The sequence below is a fragment of the Orcinus orca genome, chromosome 21, assembly GCF_937001465.1.
Source record: "Orcinus orca chromosome 21, mOrcOrc1.1, whole genome shotgun sequence".
Taxonomy (NCBI): Eukaryota; Metazoa; Chordata; class Mammalia; order Artiodactyla; family Delphinidae; genus Orcinus; species Orcinus orca.
In genome coordinates this window covers 844,449-870,439 of record NC_064579.1, presented here as the reverse complement: position 1 = coordinate 870,439, position 25,991 = coordinate 844,449, and the positions used below count along the sequence as shown (strand labels likewise).

The 25,991-nt window shown below is 41.2% G+C and overlaps 1 protein-coding gene across 4 annotated transcripts in view; it reads left to right on the top strand.

The window, feature by feature from the left end:
* Positions 1 to 25,991, top strand: part of PSD3 (pleckstrin and Sec7 domain containing 3) — a 571,701-nt gene that overhangs the window by 175,024 nt on the left and 370,686 nt on the right. For 2 of the 4 annotated variants that reach the window (XM_012539248.3, XM_049704181.1), the window contains exons 3-4: positions 12,031 to 13,135; positions 16,073 to 16,468. In XM_012539248.3, the coding sequence (XP_012394702.3) occupies positions 12,031 to 13,135; positions 16,073 to 16,468 (1,501 nt within the window). Of the gene's footprint in view, positions 1 to 1,004; positions 1,123 to 1,158; positions 1,439 to 12,030; positions 13,136 to 16,072; positions 16,469 to 25,991 lie in introns of those variants that run through there. The other 2 variants (XM_049704183.1, XM_049704182.1) reach the window with 2 other exon arrangements.

Below are 25,991 nucleotides of genomic sequence, written 5' to 3'. Positions count from 1 at the left end.
TTATGGACTGAGAGGGTGGACTTTGCAGCCTTAGTGCCTGTAATTGAATCCTACCTGTGCCGGTTTTAGCCATGTGAACTCATACAAGTCAGATACTTCTTGTGTTTCAGTAGTTTTATCTGTAAAATGGGTTAATTATGGTAGCTATCCCACAGGGCTGCTGGTAGGAATAGATAAGTTAATACAATAAAGCTGCTTAGTGTGGTGCCTGGCACATAGTAAGCATTTTATAAATATTTTCTATTCTGGCTATATTATTTATGAGAAATGTATACTCCAAATTAAACTCAGCACATTATCTCACACCTATTAGGTACTCAGTAAATGCATACGGAGTGAATAAAAATAATCATCAATTGCTTTGTATTGGCCTTTGCTTTTTATACTAGTTGGAAAATTAAGGTTATAGAAGATGAGATATTTTCAATGTTTGTATTAACCTCTGTTACTAAGACTAAGGACCAATATTACACTATGCTCTTCATCTCGTGCTATTTTTCACTTCACTTTTCTCATCTACAAAACCATTAGTTTTTCATTTAGTATTTTTATTGAGATTGTGTAGAAAGGTATTGCATACATCTGAGGTACCATTGGTGATGTAAAAGTTTTATGTCATCATATTTAAAACTAAATGTTAATGTCTTCGAATTTTTTCATGTCACATTTTCCAAGTAATATCAGCTACCCATTAAATAAGAATTTAATTGCAAGAATGGTAATGCAGTCGTCAGTAAAATGACTTTAGTTGGCAGCATCATTTAGCCATGAGATGAGGACTGGGAAAGCAGGATTGAGATCCTCCCACGGCAGTTGTTCAACATTACATTTGCTTTTGCCTTTTCTGGTTAAATAACACAAGAATTAAACCCTTTAAAAGGGAGCCCATCCATCTCCTTTCACGCGTGTCCTTCTTGCATCAGAGAAAATGCTGCATAATTCTGAGATGACAGCCCCACCTCTGATGTCACCCGGGGTGGTACAGTCCTCTCCGAGGCTTTGCTGGGGTTCCTGCTGCTGCACTGGGGAAATGGTTACATTAAAGCTCACTCCCGTCATCTCCATTATCTCCTTGGAAGTAGTTTTCACAAATATAGAAAGGCCCTACGGTGGTTGTTTTCGGTAAGCTACCAAGGTGGAGAGCGCAGAGGCAGACGGGAGCGTGAGGGCAGGCTGCTGTGCCTTTGTGACACAGGGAGAGGCGGCAGCTCGCTCAGCCGGGCTCCTGGTGCTCAGAGCGCTTCCATGGACATCACCCTGTGCATTGCAGGGCCACAGGGGCTGCCAGGAAATCTGAAACTCATTTGCTTCCAGTTACTAGAACGGCAGATTTTGAATTAGCCAGCTTCTTTTCTAGCTAACTTTTCTCAAGCGTTAAGCTGATGAACTGGGCATTTTCTATGATCAATGGGTAACTGCTGGAGCTACAGTAATCTCTGTGAGTAACCTCTATTTGTAGGTCTATGCAGGCAAATATATTTTGTATATCTATCTTTTGTAAAATGCTGCTGTAAAATGATCCGTCTGTATTATTGACTGCTTTTGCTTACTAGTCTTGTCTTTTGACCATCCCAGTAGGAGACTGCTGGGGCTGGATGAGGTTTTGCTGAATCCTGACTAGAGAAGCACATACTGCATTTATCCGGGGTGTCCACACCAGCCGTTCTTTAATTCCCCAGCTGCCAGAAAGACACCACCTGCCCTCCGAGTGCTGTTGCCCAGAACCTCCCCTGGCTTTAACGTGGAAGGTTTATTTTAGCATCTGACATTGGATTTTTCAAAATTTTTATTTTTAAATAGAAAACAGAATATTATTCTTACCTGTAATTTTATTTCCTTTCATTGTTTTTTGTTGTTGTTCAAACGGCTTTCCTGGGAACACAGAATTCTATCATCCTGTTTCTCCCTGTTTCTGATGTATTATATAGAAAGAAAGAGGAAACCAGCTACCCCTGTAGTTTTAGAAAGCCATCATGTTGTGGCACTGGATGGGAATGGGGAGGAGTTTCTCTTAAAGAGCTCAGACTGCTTTCCCCCTGCTCTGCCGGAGTCTCTGGAGGAGAACGGTGCTAGCCCCAGGCAGCACCACAGCCGCTCCTTGAGCACTGTCCTTGAGGCTGAGGTGGCCTCTGCTGGAGGTTTATTTTTCCTCAGTTTACACATGGGGGTGTGTTTTTCTTATCTGTGGAAAGTGTCACTTTTAGAGTAGTTCAAGATTTATTTCTCTCTCACCAGGGAACTTGACTTCGGTGAAATTTGCATTTTCAGAGACGCTTGGAATTATTGCTCATGTCAATTTGCAGCCTGAATCCTTACCAAAACTGTGGGTCTCTTATTGAGCATGAAAACTACTGAATGCAAATATGGATCAGCTGAGGCTTGTGACAGGCTGGAGGCTGAGTGAAGCTGTTGTTTTCCACTGCACTTGACATCTGTCTTGGCACACAGCGGTTTAGGGAAGTCCACAGCTGTAGTGGATCATCACTGCTAGGCACTCCAGCCGCTTGGCATTTGTGATTTTTAAGAAAAAGAATTGTATAGTATTTTGAATTTCAACTTAAGTATTAAATTTCTTTAATATTTCAATTTTAAAATATTAAAATATTTAATAAAATATCTTAAATAAGAACTTATATTAATACCACCACATCTGTGTTAACTTTAGCAGAAGAGAGCCTGCTATAAACAAGACTGTGGAGTTCTTTAAAAGCTTAAACTTTTGCTTTTAAAAATAAAGAGAAAACAAAATCAGTGAAGATCAGAGAAATTTAAAAATTGGGTTTTCAGAGAGTAAAGTGGTGGTGACCAGGGGCTGTCAGGGTGGGGAAAATGGGGAGATGCTGGTCAAGGGTACAAACTTACAGTTACAAGATGAATAAGTTCTGGGGCTCTGATGTAAAGCATCGTGATTATAGTTAATAATATTGTATGATGTACTTTGAAGCTGCTAAGAGAGTAGATCTTAAATGTTTTCACCACAAAAAAGGAAGTAATTGTATGATGTGGCAGAGGTGTTAGCTCAAGCTATAGTGGTGATCATTTTTCAATCTCTAAGTTTATCAAATCAACACGTTGTATACCCTGAACCTACACAATGTTATATATGGATTACATCTCAATAAAGCTGGAAAAAATTAGAACATAAAATTGGGTTTTTAAAGGTGTGGATTCCTAACAGGAAGAAGTAGAAAAAGGATAGAATGGATGAAATCAGAGGAGCAATGATGATCAGAAGCGCTAAGACTGGAAGGAGAAGCACAAAGTGTGGATATAAGAAGAAACAAATGAGAGTGGATGATAGGTCAAAGTGGAGAATCCTACTGATTGAGAAAAGGAAACCAGCTTTTAAAAACAATGATTTTAAAGATAGATCTAAATTCAGCTCTTGCAGCTTAGAATTTCTCCTCTGTGATGAGTGCCAGGTCTCTGCACGCTGGCAGAGGCCTGGGTTAGGGTCACTGGGCTGCTCCTTAGTGCACTTGTCTTACCTACCGTGTGTTGTGTGCTGCTGCTCCTAGCCCACAGAGCTCCTCTGCAGTTGACTGGAATGGAAAGCTAGTCTCATTTCCCCAGGGACTAGAATTGAAGGAGAAAAATTGGGTTCTGGATCATTAGTATGTGAAATTTAGTTTGTGATGAGCACAGCTGTAACTATTAATCACTTGGGGAAAGAGTGTCCAATTAATAGAACTGTCTCGTGTGCACATGCTAATAGCTTGTGTAGTGGTCGGCAGACCTTTTCCTGGGTTTTGTAACATATAAATACCTTAAATATCTGTGCTTTTAGAGAGTTATTAGTGACCAGGTAATAGCCAGCATCCTCAACTACATACTGTAGCCGTCTCCAAAGTGGGACTTTTATTAAGAGTGTGTAACAAAGTATAATGTACTTAGATTACTCATTTAGCAAATTATCATTACTCATACTCATTTTATATCACCTTTATCATACTAAATGTATTTTCTATTGCTTAGTAAAAATGGATTATTCTCCTGTTTGTTTCCTTTTTTTAAATAAAACTTTTTCTACTGCACTGCAAATCGAAACCATGCATGCATCACTGTGATACTGGAGGGGTTTATTGATTGTTAGAAACATTGATCATTGTTATTCACAGTTAAGGATTATGATTACTTATAGATAAAATGTATTTGAGATTTTTTGCTCTGCAAGGCTTACTTTTTATGTTGCTTTGTAAATTGGACCTTTGTCTTCAATTTTTTTTAATTGATTTATGAAATTTCAGACTAAAGGGGACAATTAGGCACCCATCTGTCCATGGGATTGAATTCCTTCCTGACAGGTCGGGGGCAGTGTGTCTTTAAGGTTGTTTCTGTAAGTTTTCCAGTGTTGAAATAACTTAAGAATTTATAGTTCTTTTATCACACTAACTGATTATATACGTTTTAATATGTTCGGTAGCTGATATTCATTAGGGAACAGAGAGCACCAAGGGCATTACTGCATTTATGAACAACCTACAAGGGAAGGAGAGAAACTGACTTCTAGTGGCTGGGTTAGCCATGATTTGTAAAGGATTGAAAATGTGCTCAACTGTACTTATAAAAAATAGTGCTGTCTTGAAAGTGCCACACGAGAGTGAATTTGCCTATGCATTTTTATTTTACAAGTGATATATCCAGTGACATGAACCTTGAAAGTCTGGGAAAATCTCCCAGTTTTTAAAACCAGAAAAACCTTACCTTTCCCTCAGCTTCTTTCTTTTAAGCTACAATGTAATTTCTTTAAGGCTATGTACAGATGTTAATGTACAGGCATTTACTAATGCTCAGTTTGACATTTGTAGGTTTTTTTTTAGGACTTTATGGTCTTTTGCCTAAAGGTAGAGTCATTGACCATTCACTGTGGGAGAAATTCACTGTGAGCTATAAACTAAAGACAGGTCCCATCACAGTCGAGGTGGTTCTCTTCCTCTGCTGAAAGGATCCTGGACCAGCTGGATGGCAAACCCAGACCAGAATGCACAAGGCTTTCTCTTGATTGGAAGGAGAGGCTGCATGTTTTCTTTACCTCTTGTTTACTTGATTGAACACTTGGACCTTTCAGTTAGGAGGTAGGAACTCTTAAGATTATCTTTCAGAATAAAAATTAACCATTTAAATGTAGTCAGAACAACTTCTAGATATTGTTGTAGTTCTCTGGAGAAGTACTACCATATTTTAAAGTGTATACAGATTACCTGGGGTTCTTTTTAGAAATACAGATTCTGATTAGGAAGGTCTGAGATGGTACTTGAGTCTGCATTTTGAACAGACTCCTGGGTGATACCTATGCTGCTGTCCCCTGGCCACATTTTGAGTAGGAAGGTTCTAGGGCAGTGCTTTCAAACAGACTTCTCTGTGAGCATGGAAAAATATTCTGTATCTCTGGTGCAATATGATAGCCACTAGCAACATATGGTATTGAGCACTGGATTTTCAGTTTAATTTTAATTAATTTTTAAGTAGTTATATGTGGCTGTGGCTACCATATAGGGCAACATAGCATTTAGAGAGTAAGTTAAACAATTGAGAAATTAATGTTTAATGGTAACAACCCATGTAGGATCATGGTGAATTCTAGAACTATGGCCAAGGTTGTCCCCACTTAACTTTACCACTGCTTTACCACTGCTCTCTGCAAGAGAACATATATGCAGATAGAGTTGCTGGACTGCAAGCTACTTGTTAGGAAGGATGACCCCGCCCCCCACCCCCACCCCCCGCAATGTTTCCAGCATTCTCTTCAGCCTGTACTTGGGAGTAGGGGACAGAACTTAGGTGGCATTGACGTGTAGTATTTTGCTTGGGTTTTGGGAGGCTTCTTTCTGTTTCTCTTTTGAGGTTCTATTAAATGGTATCCTGTTGGTTATAGGACATTCTTCATTCATTCATTGATTCAACAAATATATCCATTTTGCTCGGTACTGTTATTCTAGGCTCTGGGGATATAATGGTAAAGAAATCAGACAAAGTGCTTCTCTTTTGGAGTTTATATTCTAGTGGCAACAACACAAAATAAGACAAAACAAACAAAGAATCTTTTCCTAAAAATGACTGGGCCTAGTTCCTAGGGAATGTGTGTATGATTCGTAATTGTGGTTTCATGGACGTGGCCCCCATAGTCTTTTGGGAAACCTATATCCAGTTGCTCAGAATCCCTTATGATAAACTTCTTTACTTCACATTTCTACTGTGAAGCTGTGACCAAGTCTGCAGAAGACTTGCCAAATAGTTCTTTTTCTTCTTCTTTTTTTTTCCTTCAGCCATTTTCTTTTAAGGAGTTTGCTACTCAGAGTAGAAAGAAATCCATTTCATTTACTGGGCCTCAAGCAGGGTCAGTCTTAGAAGGGCCACGGTTTTTCTGAAGCTCATCTTTTGGAGCAGGCTTGTTTCTCCATGATTTCGAGAATTCTTTTTTGAAGTATAATTGACATACAATATTATATTAGTTTCAGGGGTACAATGTAATGATTCATTATTGTATATGTTGTGAAATGATCACCACAGTAAGTCCATCACCATACGTAGTTACAGAAATTATTTTTCTTGTGATGAGGACTTTTAAGATCTACTCTCTTATCAACTTTCAAATATGCAAGACAGTATTATTAACTATGGTCCCCGTGCTGTATATTGCATCCCCATGATTATTTTATAGCTGGAAGTGTGTACCTTTTGAATCACTTTACCCGTTTCACCTCCCCCCACATCCTTCTGACAACTTCCAGTCTCTCCTCTGCATATGTGAACTTGTTTTTGTTTTTGTTTTTTTTTTAAGATTCCACATGTAAGTGAGACCATTCAGTATGTGTCTTCCTCTGACTTATTTCATTTAGCATAATGTCCTCAAGGTCCAATCATATTGTTGCAAATGGCAAGATTTCATTCTTTTTTATGGCTGAATAATATCCCATTATATAAACTATATATAATATATATATATATACCACAGTTTCTTTATCCATTCATCCATCGATGGGCACTTAGGTTGTTTCCATATCTTGCTATTGTAAATAATTCTGCAGTGAACATAGGGGTGCAGATATCTTTTCTAATTAGTGTTTTTGTTTTCTTCAGGTAAATACCCATAAGTGGAATTGCTGTATCATATGGTAGTTCTATTTTTAATTTTTTGAGGAACCTCCACACGCTGGAGGTTGCGCTAATTTACGTTCCATCAACAGTGTACTAGGGTTCTCTTTTCTTCACATCCTTACCAACACTTTTTATTTCTTATCTTTTTTTTTCTTTTTTTTTTCTTGAGGTGTGCGGGCCTCTCACTGTTGTGGCCTCTCCCATTGCGGAGCACAGGCTCCGGACGTGCAGGCTCAGCGGCCATGGCTCACAGGCCCAGCAGCTCCGCGGCATGTGGAATCTTCCTGGACCGGGGCACAAACCCGTGTCCCCTGCATCAGCAGGCGGACTCTTAACCACTGTGCCACCAGGGAAGCCCTCAGAAGATTTTTTAAATTTCAGGGAAAAGATTGAAGACACATACTAGGGTATCTCACTACCAATAAAGATGGAGGGCAGGGGAGGGATGTAAAGCTTAGTAGAGGTAAAATAGATAAGCTCTGGTTTTTATTTGTTGTATCATGTTGGCAAGTACATCATTCCTTTGAGCCTGTTTTCTTGCTAATTATGTTAGGTAGCCAAATTAATTCTTTGATTCCTTTGACTTTTGCAGTTTTATATTCTGTGATCCTCATTTTTTGTAAAGGCATACTCTAACTTAAATAAAAGCATTATAACGTCTATAGGAAGTATTTCCCACTGTGATCTAAGTACCTCTCTAACAATTTAAAGCTATTTTACTAAGTTAAAGAAAAAAGCCTATGCTTTTGGATTGTATACTTTTTTCTTTCATTGCATTTTAACAATAAATTTGTAGCTTTTAAACTACGGAGGAAATTAAGTCCCCTGAATTATTAAGGAAGAGAAAACTGTTAAAAGCCTAAAAAGTGTAAAATATGAAAAATGTTTTTTAAAAAAGTGTAAAAAGGTGTAAATAAATGCCAATATAGAATATTTCCCAATTCATTTTGTTAAGCCCACATTACTACCCAAACCAGAGATAGCACAAGACAACTACAGACCAATATTGTTTATGAATATAGGTGCAAAAATACTAAAAAGCTGAATCTAGCAACTTTTAAAAAAGGATTATGCACCATGACCAAGTGGTATTTATTCCAGGAATGCAAGGTTGGTTCAGTATATAAAGGTCAGTTAATGTAATTCACTCTTACTAGATTAAAAGACAAAACCCACATGGAAATCTCAATTGACAGAGAAAAAACATTTGACAAAACTTGGCACCCTTTCATGATAGAAACACTTGACAAACTGGGAGTAGAAGGGATCTTCCTTATGCTGATATATAGCGCGTTTGTGAAAAACCCACAGCTAATATCATACTTAATGGTAAAAGACTGAAAGCTTTCTCTTAAGATCCAGAACAAGACAAGGATGTCTAGCTCTTACCACTTCCAGTCAACATTGTACTAGAGGGTCTGGCCAGTGCAGTTAGGCAAGAAAAAGAAATAAAAGACATCCAGATAAGAAAGAAAAAAAGTAAAATTATCTCTGTTCACAGACAACATGATCTTATATATAGGAAATCCTAAGGAATCCACAAAAAAGCTATTAGTACTAAATAGTAAGTTCGGCAACCAGTTGTATTTCTATATGCTAGCAGTGAATAATCTGAAAATGAAAAAATTTCTGCATATTATAGTATCAAAAAGAAAATACTTAGGGGAGTAAGTTTAACAAAAGTAATGTAAAACTTGTACATTTAAAACAAAAACATGTTAAAAGAAATTAAAGAAAATTAAATAAATGGAAAGACATCCTATAGTCATGGATCAAAAGACTTAATAGTACTATTGTTAGGATGCAGTGCTCTACAGATTCATCCCAGCCTCTATGAACATTTCGGGTGTCTGGCAAGCTGATCCTAAAATTCATATGGAAAATGCCAGGGTCCCAGAGTAGCCAAAACAACCTGGAAAAGGAAGGACAAAGTAGGAGGACTCACACTTCCTGATTTTACTTCTGCAAAGCTACAGTAATCAAGATGGTGTTATACTTGCTACTAGCTCAAAGGAATAGAATTTAGAGTACAGGCATAAACCTTTACGTTTATGGTCAGTTGATTTTCTATGAAGGTATTAATGCAGTTCAGTGGGGGAAATAGTTTTTTTCAACAGTAGTGCTGGGACAGTGGATATCCACATGCAACAGAATGACGTTGGAGCTCCACTTTACCCCATATACAAGAGTTAATTCAAAATGGATCAAAGGTCTACATGTAATAGCTAACACTGTAAAACTCCTAAAAAAAAAAGGAATAAATCTTTGTGACCTTGGATTAGACAATAATTTGTTGCATATGACACCAAAGACACAAGCAACAAAATAAAAAAATAGATGTTGGATTTTATTAAAATTTTTAAAAATTGCGCTTCAAAATAAACACCATCGGGCTTCCCTGGTGGCGCAGTGGTTGAGAGTCCGCCTGCTGATGCAGGGGACACGGGTTCGTGCCCCTGTCCGGGAAGATCACACATGCCGCGGAGCGGCTAGGCCCGTGAGCCATGGCCGCTTGGCCTGCGCGTCCAGAGCCTGTGCTCCGCAATGGGAGAGGCCACAACAGTGAGAGGCCCGTGTACCGCAAAACAAAAAAACAAGAAAACAAAACACCATCAACTAAGGGAAGAGACAACCCACAGAATGGGAGAAAATGTTTGCAAAGTATATATATGATAAGGAACTTCTGTCCAGAATATACAAAGGACTCTTACAACTCAATAATAAAAAGACAAGTAACCCAATTATAAAATGGGCAAAGGATTTGAATGGATATGTCTCTGAAGAAGACATACAAATGGCCAACAAGCATGTGACAAGATGCTCAATATCATTAATCACTACCACAGTGATTAATGATATTGAGCAAAATCAGAACTACAGTGAGATAGCATTTCACATCTACTAAGACAGCTATAATAAAAAATATGGGCAGTACTAGAACCCTCAGACTTTGCTGGTAGGAATGTAAAATGGTGTAGTTGCTTTGGAAAACTGGCAGTTTCTCCAAACATTAAAGAGAGAGAGTTACCATGTGACCCAGAATCCACTCATAGATATATACCCAAGAGAACTGAAAATAAATGTAGACACAAAAACTTGTACACAAATGTTCATTATTTATAATAGCTAAAATGTGGAAATAACACAAATGTCCATCAGATGAATGGAAAGAAACTGTGGTATATCCATACAATGGAATATTATTTGTCAATAAAAAGAAAAGAAGTTCTGGTACATGGTACAGTGTGGATAAACCTTGAAAGCATTGTGCTAGGTGGAAAAAAAGACAAAAAATGCCACATATTGTGTGATTCTGTTGATATGAAGTAGAACGCGTGAATCCATAGAGACAGAAGGTAGGTTGGTAGTTACCAGGGGCTGAGGAATGGTGGCTAATGGATTGGATATAGGTTTTATGGTGGTGGTAGGAGGTGATGAAAATGTTCTGGAATTAGGTTGCGGTGATGGTCACACAATTTTGTGAATATATTAAAGACAACTGAATCTTAAAAGTCCTATCACAGTCTTTATTGAAAAATTTAAAATGTCAGTGTGCCACAGGAAGAGGAATCTTTATTGCTTTTAACTGTCTTCCTTTTCAAAATCAGGGTTTGAAAGTTGCTTCCTCCTCAGATTTCAAGCAAGCCGCATCCTCTTACTTCTGTCTTGTGAAGGTACTATCAATACTACAATCACAGAGAAGTGCTTCTTGGATTCCATCAATACTGATTCAAATTTAATTTAAAAAATGTATTTCAAATTATTTCAAAAATGAAATATGAAACTGAATACACTCTTAGATGTATTATTATTTATCAGATTTTCCACACTGTGGGATACTATACATTAACTTATGTTTCCAAGTTACCTCATTTTGTACATGCCTTGGAATCAAGTCTTTCATGTCATTTCATTGTATATATTCAGACAGTCATCAAACATTTCACTGAATAGGAAGGTGGTAGCTGGCAATGCTTTAAAAGCAATAACAAAAACAACAGGTGTCCTCTGTCATAAAGTTGTCCAAGTGAGGACCCTACATTTCCAGGGTAGATGAGGATATTCTCGATACAAAGTAACCAAAACCAAGTTCAGAAGGAAATTGGATCCTGGGGTGATAAGACTGTAACTGTTATCCATAAATCCTCAATTTAAAATTCTGTTATCAGAGTGTCTTCATTTTTCTCATTGACTGCCGTTTTAATAAGAAAAGGATGTAAATTTGATCCTACATAGTAAATATATGCTAATTGTTTTTACTGCTTCATATATTGGGGTTCTGCATATGATACCATTTAAATTTTATTCATTTGGGATCCCAGAGATCTTTCTTAACATACTAAGTTTCCTATTCCATTTTGACTTCAGTCTCATTCCCCAGGGATGTTCTGAAAGCATTCCCCCCCACAACAGAAATCCAACAGTGAAGGGGAAGCTTCCAGCCAAAAAAATATTTACTGACTTTAAATAGATCATATCTTTTTTCTGAGGCTTCCATCTCAGAGATTGCACTGCACAGGTATTGTTGGCTGGATCGTAAGACTATTTGTTGTTGTGCCCAATATAAATACTTTAGTTGCTATTTCATGAGTGGTATTTGGAAAATGATACATATCCTTATTTTCATCTGTTCTTGCGTATGCAGCAACCGAGGTGCGTGTGTGGGACTTCATCAGAAGCAGGGTTGAATAGGGCGTGTGTCATTAGATCGTCTCTGTCTGTGCCAAAACCTTTGTGGGTACTCTCGTGTAAGCTAAGTGGAAGGGACCACCGGCAGGGTTATGAGAAGCAAGTGTTGCAGAGGTGGGGGCAGGAGACAGTGAAAGGATCCCATAAGGATGACTGAATGCCTGATGCGTATGGAGATTTATTAACACACGTTGGAATCTGTTGTTCAGAACAAGTCATGTGTCCATTCTGTTCTCTTTGTAGGTGATCATGGAGGAAGCACTTTACTCCCCCCGAATGTCACAAATGAATTTCCAGAATATGGGACCATGGAGGAAAGTGGAGAAGGCCTAAGAGCCTCTCTCGAGTTTGATGCCGAGTCTCTGCCGTGCTGCCCTCAGGTGCAGCAGAGGGTCCAGTCTCTTGCTGGCCATCCCTCTGGGCTTCTCAGCGTTACCGGAGGACCAAAAGATGTCAGAGAGGTCCCCTCTCAGAGTCATCTCAAGGAACAGAGTTTACAACCCATTGACTCTTTGATTTCAGCTCTGAAAGCCACAGAAGCCAGAATAGTTTCAGGAACATTGCAGGCTACAAAGGTACTGGATGGAGATACGGTTTCTACTTTTTTAGTTCAGCAGGTGGAACAAGAGCCAGACCCTGCCAGTCATAAAACACAGAGAGCCAACACACTGTTCCCTGCTGGCCGAGAAAAGTCACCCGATATACCTCTTTCAGCTGAAGTTACGACTGAGGAAGGTTTTTATTTGAGCATCCAGGAGGACCTGACTGCACTATTAACTGGAGAAACTCAAGCAGAGCTTTCCCTAAGAGCTAATAATGGGAGAAAGGGGGCTGTCCATGTGCAGGAGCCAGCTTGTCCAGCATCCTCCGTGGGGAGCCCCGTGACCCACAGCTCAGTGGGAAGTGCTGGTTTATTGAGAGAGAGGAGATCTGATCAGGGGAGAGAGCACCCAGAGCAATGTGGTCGAGGCAGCTCCTCAGGACGCCCAGGCCAGGTCAAACATGTGGAATTTCAAGGGGTGGAAATATTGTGGACAGGAGGGGAGAAAAGAGGGACATGGCAACCTGTGGATTTTCAGACATCATTGGAAAGGACAACCCCTCCTGAAAGCAAAGAGTTTTCTAAAGTGCCAAGCCATCTCATCTCATCTGCTGGTTTGTGTGATTCAGCTGGTTTAACTGAGAGTGTTTGGGATGACACCTGGAGAGCTCCTTCAGAGAGGCTGGCCACTGGCTCAGGGCCATTTCTGCCTGAGCCTCTTCATGAGAGTGGAGAGGATGAAGTCTTCCTAAGGGAAAACAAGGAACATCTTGAGACGAAACCTGAATTGGAGAGAGACAGGGAAAGGTGAGCTCGCATAGTATCCTGCTGTCTGTGATGCCAGTGAGAACTCGATTCACAATATCCTGGGTCCTTGTTTACCACAGAATGGAAGAGAAGTGACTGTAAGCTATGTTGCTTCTAAGGTTCCGAGATGTTAAAGTGGTCTTGTTATAAAGTTGTCCATATGGGGAGACTGTGAACTCTAAACTAGGTGACTCCATTTCTGATGTTTTATTGTATTTGACAGGTTGCAACTTCTCCAACATCAAGGTAACTAAATACCCCACGATTATCTTTAACAATGTGGAAAGGTTTGAACTCTTTTTGACATCCTGTAGTCATTACATCCTAACTCAGGCATTTCTTCTGGGTGCAGCACCGTTGCCTGCATACAGCCTTATACATGTAGGAACACAGAGGCTGGCTCAGTTTTCTAGATTGAAAGAGATCAGGAGGTCAGAATTCAGTTCTTCCATGACACTCACATGGGTCTCCCTTCTCACAAGCAGCATGTTTTGATTACAGCCCTGATGAGTAAACTTGGCATCATATGGTATTTCCTGGTCTCTCCCTACATTTCTGGCATCCATACCAGCTGTGAGACTGGAAAAATGGAAGCCATACCCGTCTGTCTTCACTTCCTTTGCTTGTAGTCTGACTGTAGAGTGTTCCTCTTGGCAAAGTCATTTCAAATGTGTGCCGTCTTGTCAGTCCTCCACCTGTGGTAGTTCACATGGGAAAACATCTGTGTCATGCCTGAAGGGTTTTGTTTGTTTGGTGTAAGGAGATGCCGTTTTCTCCACAGTTAACTAACAGATCCACGAAGAGATGCTCCTTTAGGATGGCTGTCAGGACTCCTCTCCCTCCCGTCCCCATCCCCCCTACACAGAAAATCTCCAGACTCCCCTCAAAAGGAGCCCTGATATGTGGCACATGGCTCGGTAATTATATTCCCACTGGGGTATGCACTTCTGTGCCTGTGCAGATTATTAATTCATTCCTCCTTTCCTCCCGCCCTCCTTCCCTTCCTGTCCTTTCACAAATGGTTTTCAGTTGTCTGCTCTGTCCTTGATACGGCTAGAGATGCTGGGCATAAAGGAATGTTCAAAATAGACATGGCCCTGGGAATTCCCTGGCGGTCCAGTGGTTAGGACTCTGTGCTTCCGCTGCAGGGGGCATGGGTTCCATTCTTGGTTGGGAAACTAAGATCACGCAAGCTGTGCGGTGAGGGCAAAAAAAAAAAAAAAAACAGTGGAAAATAGACATGGCCTGAGGTCACTGACCTCATGGAATTTACTTCTGAAGATCAACACATTAATAATGCTGGGACCTCTAATTGTGCTGGGTTCCGTAAAGGAGAAGAAGGGAGACATACTAGAAAGAATAGTTTTGTTTTGTTTTAAAGTTTTTTTTGACGTGGACCATTTTTAATGTCTTTATTGAATTTGTTACAGTATTGCTTCTGCTTCACCTTTTGGCCCTTTGGCCCCGAGGCGAGGCACGTGGGATCCCAGCTGCCCAGCCAGGGTTCAGACCCTCACCCCGGCATTGGAACGCGAAGTCCCAACCACTGGACCGCCAGGGAGGTCCCTAGAAAGAATAGTCTGAATGCAGGAGAGAGGCTGATTTGGTTGATGGCTTGGGGAAGGCCTTTCTGTGGAAGTGATAGTTACGCTGAGACTTCAGGAATGAATACGTGTTTGCCCAGCAGAGAATGGGGAGGAGGATATTCCAGGCAGAGGGAACCACCTGGGCAAAGGAGGACTGCTTGTCGCTAATGGAGCATGCTTCCTGGACACTGCGAAGCAGAAGCCTCCAGGTGCCTTTTAAGATGTGACCCTCCGTCCGCCCTTCTCCCTGTGTGGCTGGAGCCTGGGGGCTGGGGGAGGGTGGGAAGTAGGTGAGCAGAGGTAGGGAGGGGCCTCATCCTGAGCTTCCTGTTTCACTGCAAGTGCCCTGAGGAGCCATTTAGAGGTAGAACCCAGAATAGTACTTGGTGTGGGGTAGACCTTCAGTAATTTAAAAACAGCAGAGACAACTGTACTGTTGAATGTGAATCCTGGTAATACCTAGAAATGTGGGTTACCTACCAGGTAGTTTTATTCCTATTTCTGTTTTGTTCCTGAGGCTGAGCTAGTAATTGGCACATCCAGATTCAGCTCCACGTTTTTCTGTCTCTTGTCTTCTTTCTCTTACTGAGTTTTAAAATTTTATTTAGTTATTCTAATGTTCATTTTTAATATTTGAAGAACATGCTGCATATTAATTAATTAACGCCCCAGGTATATTAACTTGTACGTTTTTTGTAGGTTGTCACTGTTTTGGTTAGCCCTGTAGTAAACACGTTTGTTGGCTCTTATTTATTTATTTTTTCTTTTAAAAGGTCGTTTACTGGCTAGCTGTTTCTGGACCTGAACTCTCTCTGCAGTGCTGTCTTATTGTCACCAGGGGACAGCCCTTGGATTATAGAATATTTATCTTCTTGAGGGCATTTGGTCTTATTTAAATCAGAAAATATTAACAGACTGATGAAAGTTTAGTGTATTTTTAGTCCATTAAGTTTACACAATATATTTATCTTCTAACAGGTCATTTACCTGTTAATGACCTCTTTCTGTTAAAATTAAGAATGATAGTAGCTGTTAATTTGGATTTGTGGAGTTTAGTTGGCTAGATGAAAATTCATTATTTTAACATTTTATTGAAATATTCTTTGGACCTGATTCACATATTAGGAAATAGTTCAAAACTATATTAAATTATGTAGAGGGTAGCATAGCGTATGTATGCTAAAGAGTTCTTTCAGCCTGAATATGTTTCTATGAAATCTTCCTTCCCAAATGTATTGACATAAGCCCACTGAATACAAGTGTTAGCTCTATAGAATGTTCCCTTTTTTATATGGTTGGAGGGGAAAAAATAACCTGATATTGAAATTCGTCCGTTTTATGTGCTTTCCAGGATTCTTGAGCAAGAGGAGCACTTTCGGGCCAGAGATGATGATATCCTTGGGTCTGGTTGTGCAGAGGACTCCACTGATGTGTACAGCTCCCAGTTTGAAACCATTTTGGACAACACTTCTTTATACTACAGTGCTGAGTCCTTGGAGACTTTATATTCAGAGCCTGATAGCTATTTTAGCTTTGAAGTGCCCCTCACTCCAATGATACAACAGCGCATTAAAGAAGGTGGTCAGTTCCTGGAGAGGACATCAATGGGAGGACAGCAGGACGTCCTGAGCATCTCTGCAGATGGTGGAATAGTGATGGGCTATTCTGGTGGGATCACCAATGGGCTGAGTGGCTCCAGTAACTCCACCTACACGAAAGGCACCCCAGAGATTGCTTTCTGGGGAAGGTACTGGTCCCATTCTCTTAATTTTGTGCTGGTGGTTTTTGTAGCAGGTTTTTTTTTGGAAATCTGAGTGTGGAACATATTTGAAAAGCATTTGGCTGGTTTCTGTGGATATAAGTGAATGATGTGAGTGAAAAGTAATTTGGGTTTTGGGGGCAGGTAGAGTACAATTTAGTGGTTTGCCAAATTGGCAACCTGTGGACATTCTATTTGGCAGTATTTCTTGTATTACCATATGTAAATTGGATCCTGAACAAATACTTGTGGGTGATGAGTATGTATTAGGTCCCATGATGCAGCTTTGGTAGCAGTGGCCTGGTGCTGGGAAAAGGACACTGGGAGATCTTGGCTTTCATTCTGCCACTGGCATTGGTTGATTACTTGGGGCAGGTTGTTTGATTAGGCCAGAGACTCCTTGATTGTAAGTAGAGGGTGTTGGATTAGATGGTCACTATAATCTCTCTTGGCCGTTTGCCCTGTGAGGTCCCATTCTGCTGGGAAGTCTTCATGTTCCTGAGATGGTGGGGGAGGATCTAATTATATGGGTGCTTGGTAGAGCTGATTCCTTGGTCAACGCCATAAATACTTATTTTCTCTCTCTACTTTAGGATTTAACTCTCCCTAGAACACAGAATCACAAATTATGTAGGTTTTATGTGCTGTACCTGTCATTTAGTGATTCCCTGTCTCTTTATGGATTATCCAGCATTTCATCTCTTGTCATTCATCATTCTAGGGTCATTTACCTGTCCTTCAGCATCTCCATAAGTGGGAAGAGAATGCTAAACTTCTTAATCATTTTATGAATTTAGTTTTAATATATTTTTCCTGAATTAAAATGTGTCAATTCACATGTTTGGGGAGGTGCAGGGGAGGTTAAATGGGGATAAACTATTTTAAAGTTGTATGAAAAAACGTCAGTTTTTTTTTTTTTTTTAAAGTCAGTATACATATTACAGAATTTTTTTTTTTAATATATAAATTTATTTATTTATTTTTGGCTGCGTCGGGTCTTTGTTGCTGCGTGCGGGTTTTCTCTAGTTGCGGCGAGCAGGGGCTACTCTTCTTTGTGGTGCACGTTCTTCTCATTGAGGTGGCCTCTCCTGTTGCGGAGCATGGGCTCGAGGCGCGTGGGCTCAGTAGTTGTGGCATGTGGGCTCAGTAGTTGTGGCTCGCAGGCTCTAGAGCCGCGGGCTCAGTAGTTGTGGCGCACGGGCTTAGTTGCTCCGCGGCATGTGGGATTTTCCCAGACCAGGGCTCGAACACATGTCCCCTGCATTGGCAGGCAGATTCTTAACCACTGCGCCACCAGGGAAGTCCCCATATTACAGATTTCTAATGAGCCTGTTTTTATGATCAGTCTGTTCTATGTTAAGTGTTTCCTATAAGCAGTTTATAGGTTTATAGTTCATTGGCTGAGCACATTCAAGACTGGCACATGGTAACGTTGCAGCTATGCATTTCCATGTGAAATAGACCATGGATGTTGGTTGTCTTCTTGGGTCACACAACTCTCAGAAGCAGAAGACCTTGGTCTGAATTTCTTGGACAAGCCACTTATTCTTTCTGAAACCCCCTTTGTTTATTTGCATAGTAGGGTTAATGATACTTAGTATGCTGTGTGGCCATGTGATTTAAAGAGTTAATATAGATTAAAGCACCTAGCACAGTACCTGGTACCAAGTAGAAGCTGGAGCAAATGTGTGAATCAGAACTGGCTGATAAACCCGCATTTATACCCGATCTCTAAGAGGTGGTATCCCTGAGGGAAGGGGGGCATCCCTGAGAAGGGGGTGTTTCTAGAAGGGGCCAGAGAGAGGGGTGTCTCTGAGGGGACATCCTTGAGAGGGGGTGTCCCTGGGTGGATGGTGCTACTTTAGTCGTTTAGTTTCACCATCATCTCGGGGAACTGTAAGTTGTGGTAAAATGCAGATAATTTCATTGAAATTCCAATCCAACTTTCTGGAGTGAGTTGAAGTTGTTGGGGACCTGAGGTGTTTTTGGCTGAGAGGCTTTGCTGCAGAAGCCACAGGGAGGGTAAGTAAGTAAAGACAAGAAGTAAACATCAGCAAGTCAGAACAGGAAGGTGAAAGGTTTATCAAAGGTGCAGTTTGCACACTCAGAATAGGAAGCAGCCATCATTGGGGCCAGTGTGAGTGCCAGTCATTAGCAGGGCAGAGCTGGGTAGTTAAGAGAGAGTATTGGGGTAGGTTATAGTATTTTAGCATCTCAGATGTGGACAGTGGTATATACTTCAGGCCAACTTGAGATAAGGTTTCAGCTGTGTTACCTGCATTGTCAAACCATGAGATCTTGCCCAGCCATGAGACCGAATTCCAGTACTGAATGAGAAGCATGTTAGAGATGGGCTCTGGCACTGTCCACATGATTCCTGACCAGTGGTCATTCACCCTTCCTTGAGCACTGCTAGTGATGTGGACAGACCAGCTTGGCAAGGGCACGCCATTTGTGTTCTTGGACTTGGCATAAGATAATAAACAGTTACAGGTGGAGGAGGTTTTTTGTTTGGTGATTCACGGTTAAAAATTAGGATGGGCTCAATCATTCTAAGAAATTTTAGGGAATCGGGAATAATTTTCATATTTTTCTCTACCTTCTCTGCCTTCTTAGTGCTTTGGAGAAGTTGTAGCACCAGAGGAATCGGGGTTGAAGAATAATGATATTTTCCAGCTTAAAGGGGGTCTTAGATAACCCTGTTTTACAGTAAAGAATCTGAGTCCCCGTTGGGTGGGACAGAATTACCTGGTGACAGATCTTGCACCAGAATTCAAATTGCGTGACTCCTAGACCAGGTACATTGACTGTTCTAGGCTGCCTGGTTTCATATTTGTATTCTTTCTTTTGATCTAATTCCTCTCATGCCATATATTCATGGAGCCGTAAGTCTGAGTTGGTAATTGTAGAGCTGGTGGTTGGTGATGGTGTATGTGTTCAATTTTAGAAAAAAATTTCCAAATTGTTATCTAAAAAAAAAAAAAAATGGTTTTGAAGAACCTAGGGGCAGGAGAGGAATAAAGATGCAGACGTAGAGAATGGGCTTGAGGACAGGGGGAGGGGGAAGGGTAAGCTGGGGCGAAGTGTGAGTGGCGTGGACAGATAGCTAGTGGGAAGCAGCTGCATAGCACAGGGAGATCAGCTCTGTGCTTTGTGACCACCTAGAGGGGTGGGATAGGGAGGGCGGGAGGGAGATGTAAGAGGGAAGAGATATGGGGATATATGTATACGTATAGCTGATTCACTTTGTTATATAAAGCAGCAACTAACACACCATTGTAAAGCAATTATACTCCAGTAAAGATGTTAAAAAAAAGAGAAAAAATTCCCAAATTGTTAATAAACCTGTCTCCATAAATTTTTTAATGTAATCAGTGATCAGGCTTTTAAAAATTTCTTCTGCATTAAAACATCCCTCTGCAGAGGTAAGGAGTAGATACTGAGGTACTGAGTCTGTTAAGGAAGTCCAGACTAGGACGCTGACTACACAACTGTCACCCCGATTGACTCCCTTCTGTTAGGCACTCAAGGCCAAAGTGTTAGGCTTCAAGGAGAAAAAAATTCATTTATTAATAAATGTTGTGATAAAGCAACACAGCAAAAGTGATAAATAAAACAAGTGCACGTGCTTAGCATTCCACCTCTACTCACTGGTCTCTCCTGTTTCCTTGGCAGTGGACTGGGGGGTCTGACTGTGTCGGATAAAGTGAACTCTGAGGAAAGCACAAAGGAAAGGGAATGATAAGACTAATCTGCGCTGATAATGCTGCTTTGATTCTAGCTGGACTTGAACCAAGAAAATTAAGCCCATTCCTATTGAGTTACTGCTTTTGATGTATAAAGTGTTAGACAGTATTATAAGATCATTTTAGGTTGTCTCTAAACACCATCTTATGTCCTATGCATCATATGTATTCCATAGGTTTTCTTTCTTTAGTAAAGACATGGTGCTTAATTCGCATAATAAGCTAAGAGAAAGGAACATTAATGTTCTGATTTTCCAGGTAAGGAAACTGAGGCTCAGAGCAGTTGAGTAACTTGCTCAAAGTCACACAAATGGTAAGTGCCACACCCAGTATTTGAACCCAGGCAGTCAGGCTCCAGAGACCATTTACTTTTGATCTCAAAACAAAAATATTTTTGCTTGACATTGCCTAGGTATATTTTTAAATACTTTTCTATATCAGTATATGCTTTTACATCATTAAAGATTATTTCAGTGGCGGTATCTGACAGTGATTTCTTTTGAACACAGGATGACACTGTTCTCAATTGTGTTGCTTCCTGTAAGAAAGGTGGAGTGGTTGGGGAGGGTGACGAGGACCTGTGGCACTTCAACACACCTTAGTTCCCTCTCAGGAACACCCCCAGGCCTGGATTTAGCCAGGCTTTGTGGCCAGAGCGGGACTGAGCTCCACTTAAGTCAAAGAAGAAAATACTTCAAATCTGTAATATTCTAGAATAGGGTTGGAAAGGACGTTTGTAGAGAGTATGTGTGCTGACTCTGTCTTTTAAAGGGTTATGTACCTTTGCAGTATCAAATAGATCGCTCATTATAAGCTGAAAACACCTCTTAAGATCCTGGAGTCAATTTGGCAGGAATAGTTAATTCTCTCAGATGCTCTGAACACTGATGTTGACCAGAGAGCTGCATGCCAATGCGGAAATAGCGCACCCTGTGAATGTAACACAATAGTTTAATGAAGGAGCAAAGAGTAGCATCCCCTCCCTTTGTGGTCCAGCTGCAGAGCACTCAGGCTAGCTAGCGGGTTCAGTGGTGCTGTGTGGAATCCAGTCACGTGGCTCCAAAATTAGAAAGGATAATTAGAGACTTACAGATACCCAGGGCCAATGGGTTCCTTTGTGTCTGGGTGCTTTTCCCTCTCCGGCCCATCAGCTGAAGACTGCAGCTCCAGTCAGTAAGTCCTGACCTGAAGCCTGCAGGGCACAAATGTGGTCACTGTGACCATTAGCAGGGTTGAATATTGTTTATTTCTATGGAGCTTGGGTTTGGACAGATGGGAAAAGGGACAGCAAATACAGCCATATGGCAGGGATTTCTCTTTTGATTCTCTGAAATACACACAACTGCCTTTTAAGATTACATTTTTGGTGTAACAGATATATATACTCCACGTCTCGGCTTCCCAGTTTTTCTTTCGGAGGGCGCTCAGGATCCCGAGGAGCCCCGCAGAGGGGGTGGATTACGTCTGTGTGCAGCTCTTACGCCTGGGGAGTGCTCCGCTCAGTTGGGTCCACTCCAGCTGGTAGTTGCCGGTTTTCTGCCTTCTCACCTTTCTCAAAAGAAGTGCAGACATTGGAAGTATCTTTTTTCTTCCTGTTTTTCTTTTTCTTTAGTGTCTTTCTGTCTAGGAAAAGTCACATGAAACAAGATTAGTACTTAGAGAAATTTGTTGAAGTGTGATTTCAAATACATTTTGACATCCCAACTTAAAACCTGCAGGTATTTAATTAAGTAATTAACTAATTAATTAATTATTATTTTTGGCCGTGCCACACAGCTTGTGGTGTCTTAGTTCCCCAACCAGGGATTGAACCTGGGCCCCGGCAGTGAGAGTGCTGAGTCCTAACCACTGGACCGCCAGGGAATTCCCTGCAGGTATTTTAGTATAATGTAAAATATTAAAATCATGTGACATTAGTTAAGCTGGTGACAGGAAAAGACCTTGATCTTGTGAACTTGTTTGGGGGGATCTGGCTGACCTCCTCTGTCCTCCAGGTGGGGAGCTCCTGCCTCTCAGGTTCATTCCTGCTGCTCTGGTGATCTCTTCAGGCCTTTTCTCTCATGTTTTAAAACTTGTTCTGTAGAAGATAGGTTCTTATTTTTCTCTTTCTAGCTTTCTGAAGCAGTTGTGATGATGATTTTTTTTTTTTCTTAACTGTAAAGGAGCCCCTGCTCATTGCTGAGGGCAGTGGCTCTCCTAGCTTCAGAGCCGGTCATATCTGGGTTCAGATCCTGCCTCAGGTACTTACTGGGGGTGTGATCTTGAGTAAGTTACAGAAAACCTGGGAACCTTTCCAAGTGTAAAATGGAATGAATAACACCTATTCAAAAGCAAATGAGATTAAGTGAAAAAAAATCAAGAATAGAAAATCAAGTGGTTTCACAATGCCTAGCATGTAGTAGGAGATAACTGTAAACTAATGATAATACGAACAGCAGTGGTAACCTGGAGAAGAGTTGTTATGCCAGTCTACCGCCTGCTCAGGCCCTGGGTCAGCCTCTGAGCTGTCTGAAACACCTGGTACTGGATGTCCTGAATAAAATTCAATGTACTGTGGTGGGGTGGCATAAATATGGGGATTTGGGATCAGAAGACAGGAGGTCAGATCATCCTCTCTACTGGCTGCTTGGTCCAGGGTAGGTTATTTCACTTCTAGGAACCTCCCATTCCTTACTGGTAAAATGGAAATAACCTTATCACCCAGTTTACAGTTCTGTTGTAAGAATTTGCTAAGTTCTAGTTTGTGGATATTCATTTTTATCATGAATTTTGCAGTAGTCTGAGTAATAGTCTAAGGAATATAAGAAAATAAATAAGAAAAAGCCTGATAAAGAAGGAAAGACGCAAGAATTTGGTGAGTGAGTGAATCTAGGACACGGGGGCTGCATCAAGGTGACTGTGAGATTTCCAGTGTGGATGACTTACCAAGTCAGGAAACAATCAGCGGGAGTTGGTGGGAGCAGCAGGGTTTGTAGGAGGGCGCCTCCCAGTGGGGTCTGTTTACACAGATTGAATTTGAGGAGAGGGAGGACCCTTCATATGCAGAGACACGGAGTCACCATTTGGAGGGGAGGCTCGCAGTGAGCTCTGGGAGGGCGAGGAGCGGCTGAGGCCGGGCTGGAGAGAGGTGCACACGGGAGCCCTTGGGTGCTGCCCGTGCGGCTTTCTGATGCCACCTGGGTAGGACGTATGCCTCTGACCGGAGTTTCCAGGCGGCTCTTTGGTGCTCACCTTCAGTCCCCAGCAGTGTCCGATCGTCAGGGAGCCGGTGTGGCTGTCCTCTCAGGCAGGCCTGGCTCTGGCTCTGGGGGTTTGGCCTCTCCCTGTTTGCTGGGGTCTCTTGTATAACTCGGTGATGACTTCAGGAAATGGTCCTGGATTTGAAACAGGGTTTCCCAGAAGCATTCTAATTCTGTAGTTTAAACCTTAAAACATACAAAGTAGTGACCTGGACGTTGGTGTGAAGAGTGCTGTGGAGTGCTGGCTAAGTGGGTGATCTTTCATCCAAGACTATATTGCAAGACCTCAAATGATAGAGGACATTGGAGTTACATGTTATTACAAGGAGAATCATAGCTCTAAATAAAAACTGGATTGGCGGTTATTTTAACTGGTCAGGGTGATGCAGCAATCTTTCTATTCATATATCAGTGCAATATTTAACTTTTAAAGGAAGCAATAACGTTTTCTCTCAGCAGAGGTCACTTAACACAAGACTTGCAACATTGGATGAGAAACGTTATCCATTGATCCGCTGGGGAAGAAAAAAGACAGAGACCTTCTCCAAATAAAGTTCTCTGAAAGTCTTTTATGTAGAAGTACCAATTTATCAGAGCCCCAAATGGGTATGTTTCCAGTGCTTTAATCTTGTTTTTCTTTTTCTCCCGTGTGTCTTAGACACTTTCTGTAAACTGTATTAAATTGGCACAAGCTCCTAGCAGAGCCCTGCTATTCAGTACCGTAGGGCCATGGTGCCAGGCGAGTTGAACATAATCTTTCTCATGCATGCTAATGAGGATTAATGTAAACTCCATCTAAACCATCTAGCGTCTAAATGTTAGAGAAATCCCTTGACAGCTTCTCATGCCCTTGTGCTTGGGCCTCTGTCCCCAGGCACTTTTCTCTGAAGCTGGAATTAGGAGGCACTCTCCATGCTTTGCCACCACAGATTATGACTCTGCTGGTCGAGGGTGGTACCCAGGCAGTGACAGCTTCGGAAGCTTTTCGTGGAAAGATGCTCATGTTCAGCCTAAGTTGTCAACCTCTGATTTTTGAGCTTGTTAGAAATGTGTAATGCAGACCTCATCCCTGACCTACTCAGTCAAAATGTGTATTTTAACAAATTCCCAGGTGATTCATGAGTACTTTAAAGTTTGAGAAGCACGGGAAACTGTTAAAGGCAGAATACAAAGCTGAGTAAGACAGTCCGTGTCCTCGGGGGCGGGAGGGCAGCAGGCCTGTTATATGTCACTGTGCTACTGGCAGGGAGAAATTTCTTAACAGAGGTTCATAAAAGTGAGTGGCCCTGGCTGTGAACTTTGAAATGATTTCTTGTGTCACCTTTGGTGTAGTGATCACAGGGTGCCCATTCCTGCTCTAGAAATATAGAGGTTGACCCATTTTCCTGCTAGGAAACAGTATGGTTTCCTAGTGAAGAGTGTGGGTTAAGTCAGACTGCTTTGGCTTATATTTTGTGAATTATCTCTACTAAACCTCAGCTTACTTATCTGGGAAAAGGGATAATAATTTACTGTCACTTGATGATTACTCAGAAAATGTTGGCTCTTATTTTCAGTAATAACACTGCTTGAACTGTTCTCTTTAAAACTTCCTCAAAGTCACCTGCTGTGAGTGTACCATGGTCAGATCAACTTAGGATGTTGTTTATCTGTAATAATAATTCTAAGAGCCTTAGATTACTTGAAGGTGAGGAGTTTTAATGATAGTTTATTTTCTTCATAATTATACAGCAGCTGTACCTCGACACAATGGTGACATTTTCTAGTCAAGAGTAGTAATATGAAATCTTTAGTATAGAGAAATTAAGAGGTATTGAATAATTATTATTGTGAAACAAAATTATAAATGTTCATTATTCACACTCCATTCACTTAGCAACTATTTTAGGGTTCATCATATAATATTATACTTAGGTCTGAGCCTGTCCCTCCTATTAGGCAGTGAACTTCACAAGTCTTTAGATTTAAGACTCAGAGAACCTGTTACAGAGTCCAGCACATGCTGGGTGCCCAGTTTTTGTTGAATGAGGAACTCAGTTAGCAGCTGCTCTATACTAGGTACTAGGTGTCTCCCAAAGAGGGGGCAGATAACTTCACAGATCACTCTGGAACAGGGCCTAGTGGGTGGGGCACTAAGGTTCTGAGGCCAGGACTACTCCAGCATGGGCTTTGGAGGACCCGGTGGGTGTGTGGACATGGTTGTGGGCTGGGGGAGACTTTCCAGGTGGAGGTAGAGTTAGGAACAGCTGCTTGGATTGGGGGCTTGAGAGTGGGGAGTTCAGGGCTTATTAATCTCTTTGCCTCCTGTTGTGTTAATTTTCTAGATTGAGGCCACTGAATCCACTTGAAAGGCAGTCATCATGCAGTTGACTTTTACAACTTCTGCACGTCCTAGGCACACCCAGAAGTGTAAAAGTTAATAAACACCTTCCATCTCGCCAGCCAATTTGAGAAATAAAATGTTGCAGTCAGTGCCTCTGTGGTCCCATCTCTCTTGTTCTCTTCCTAAAGGTCACCATGACCTGT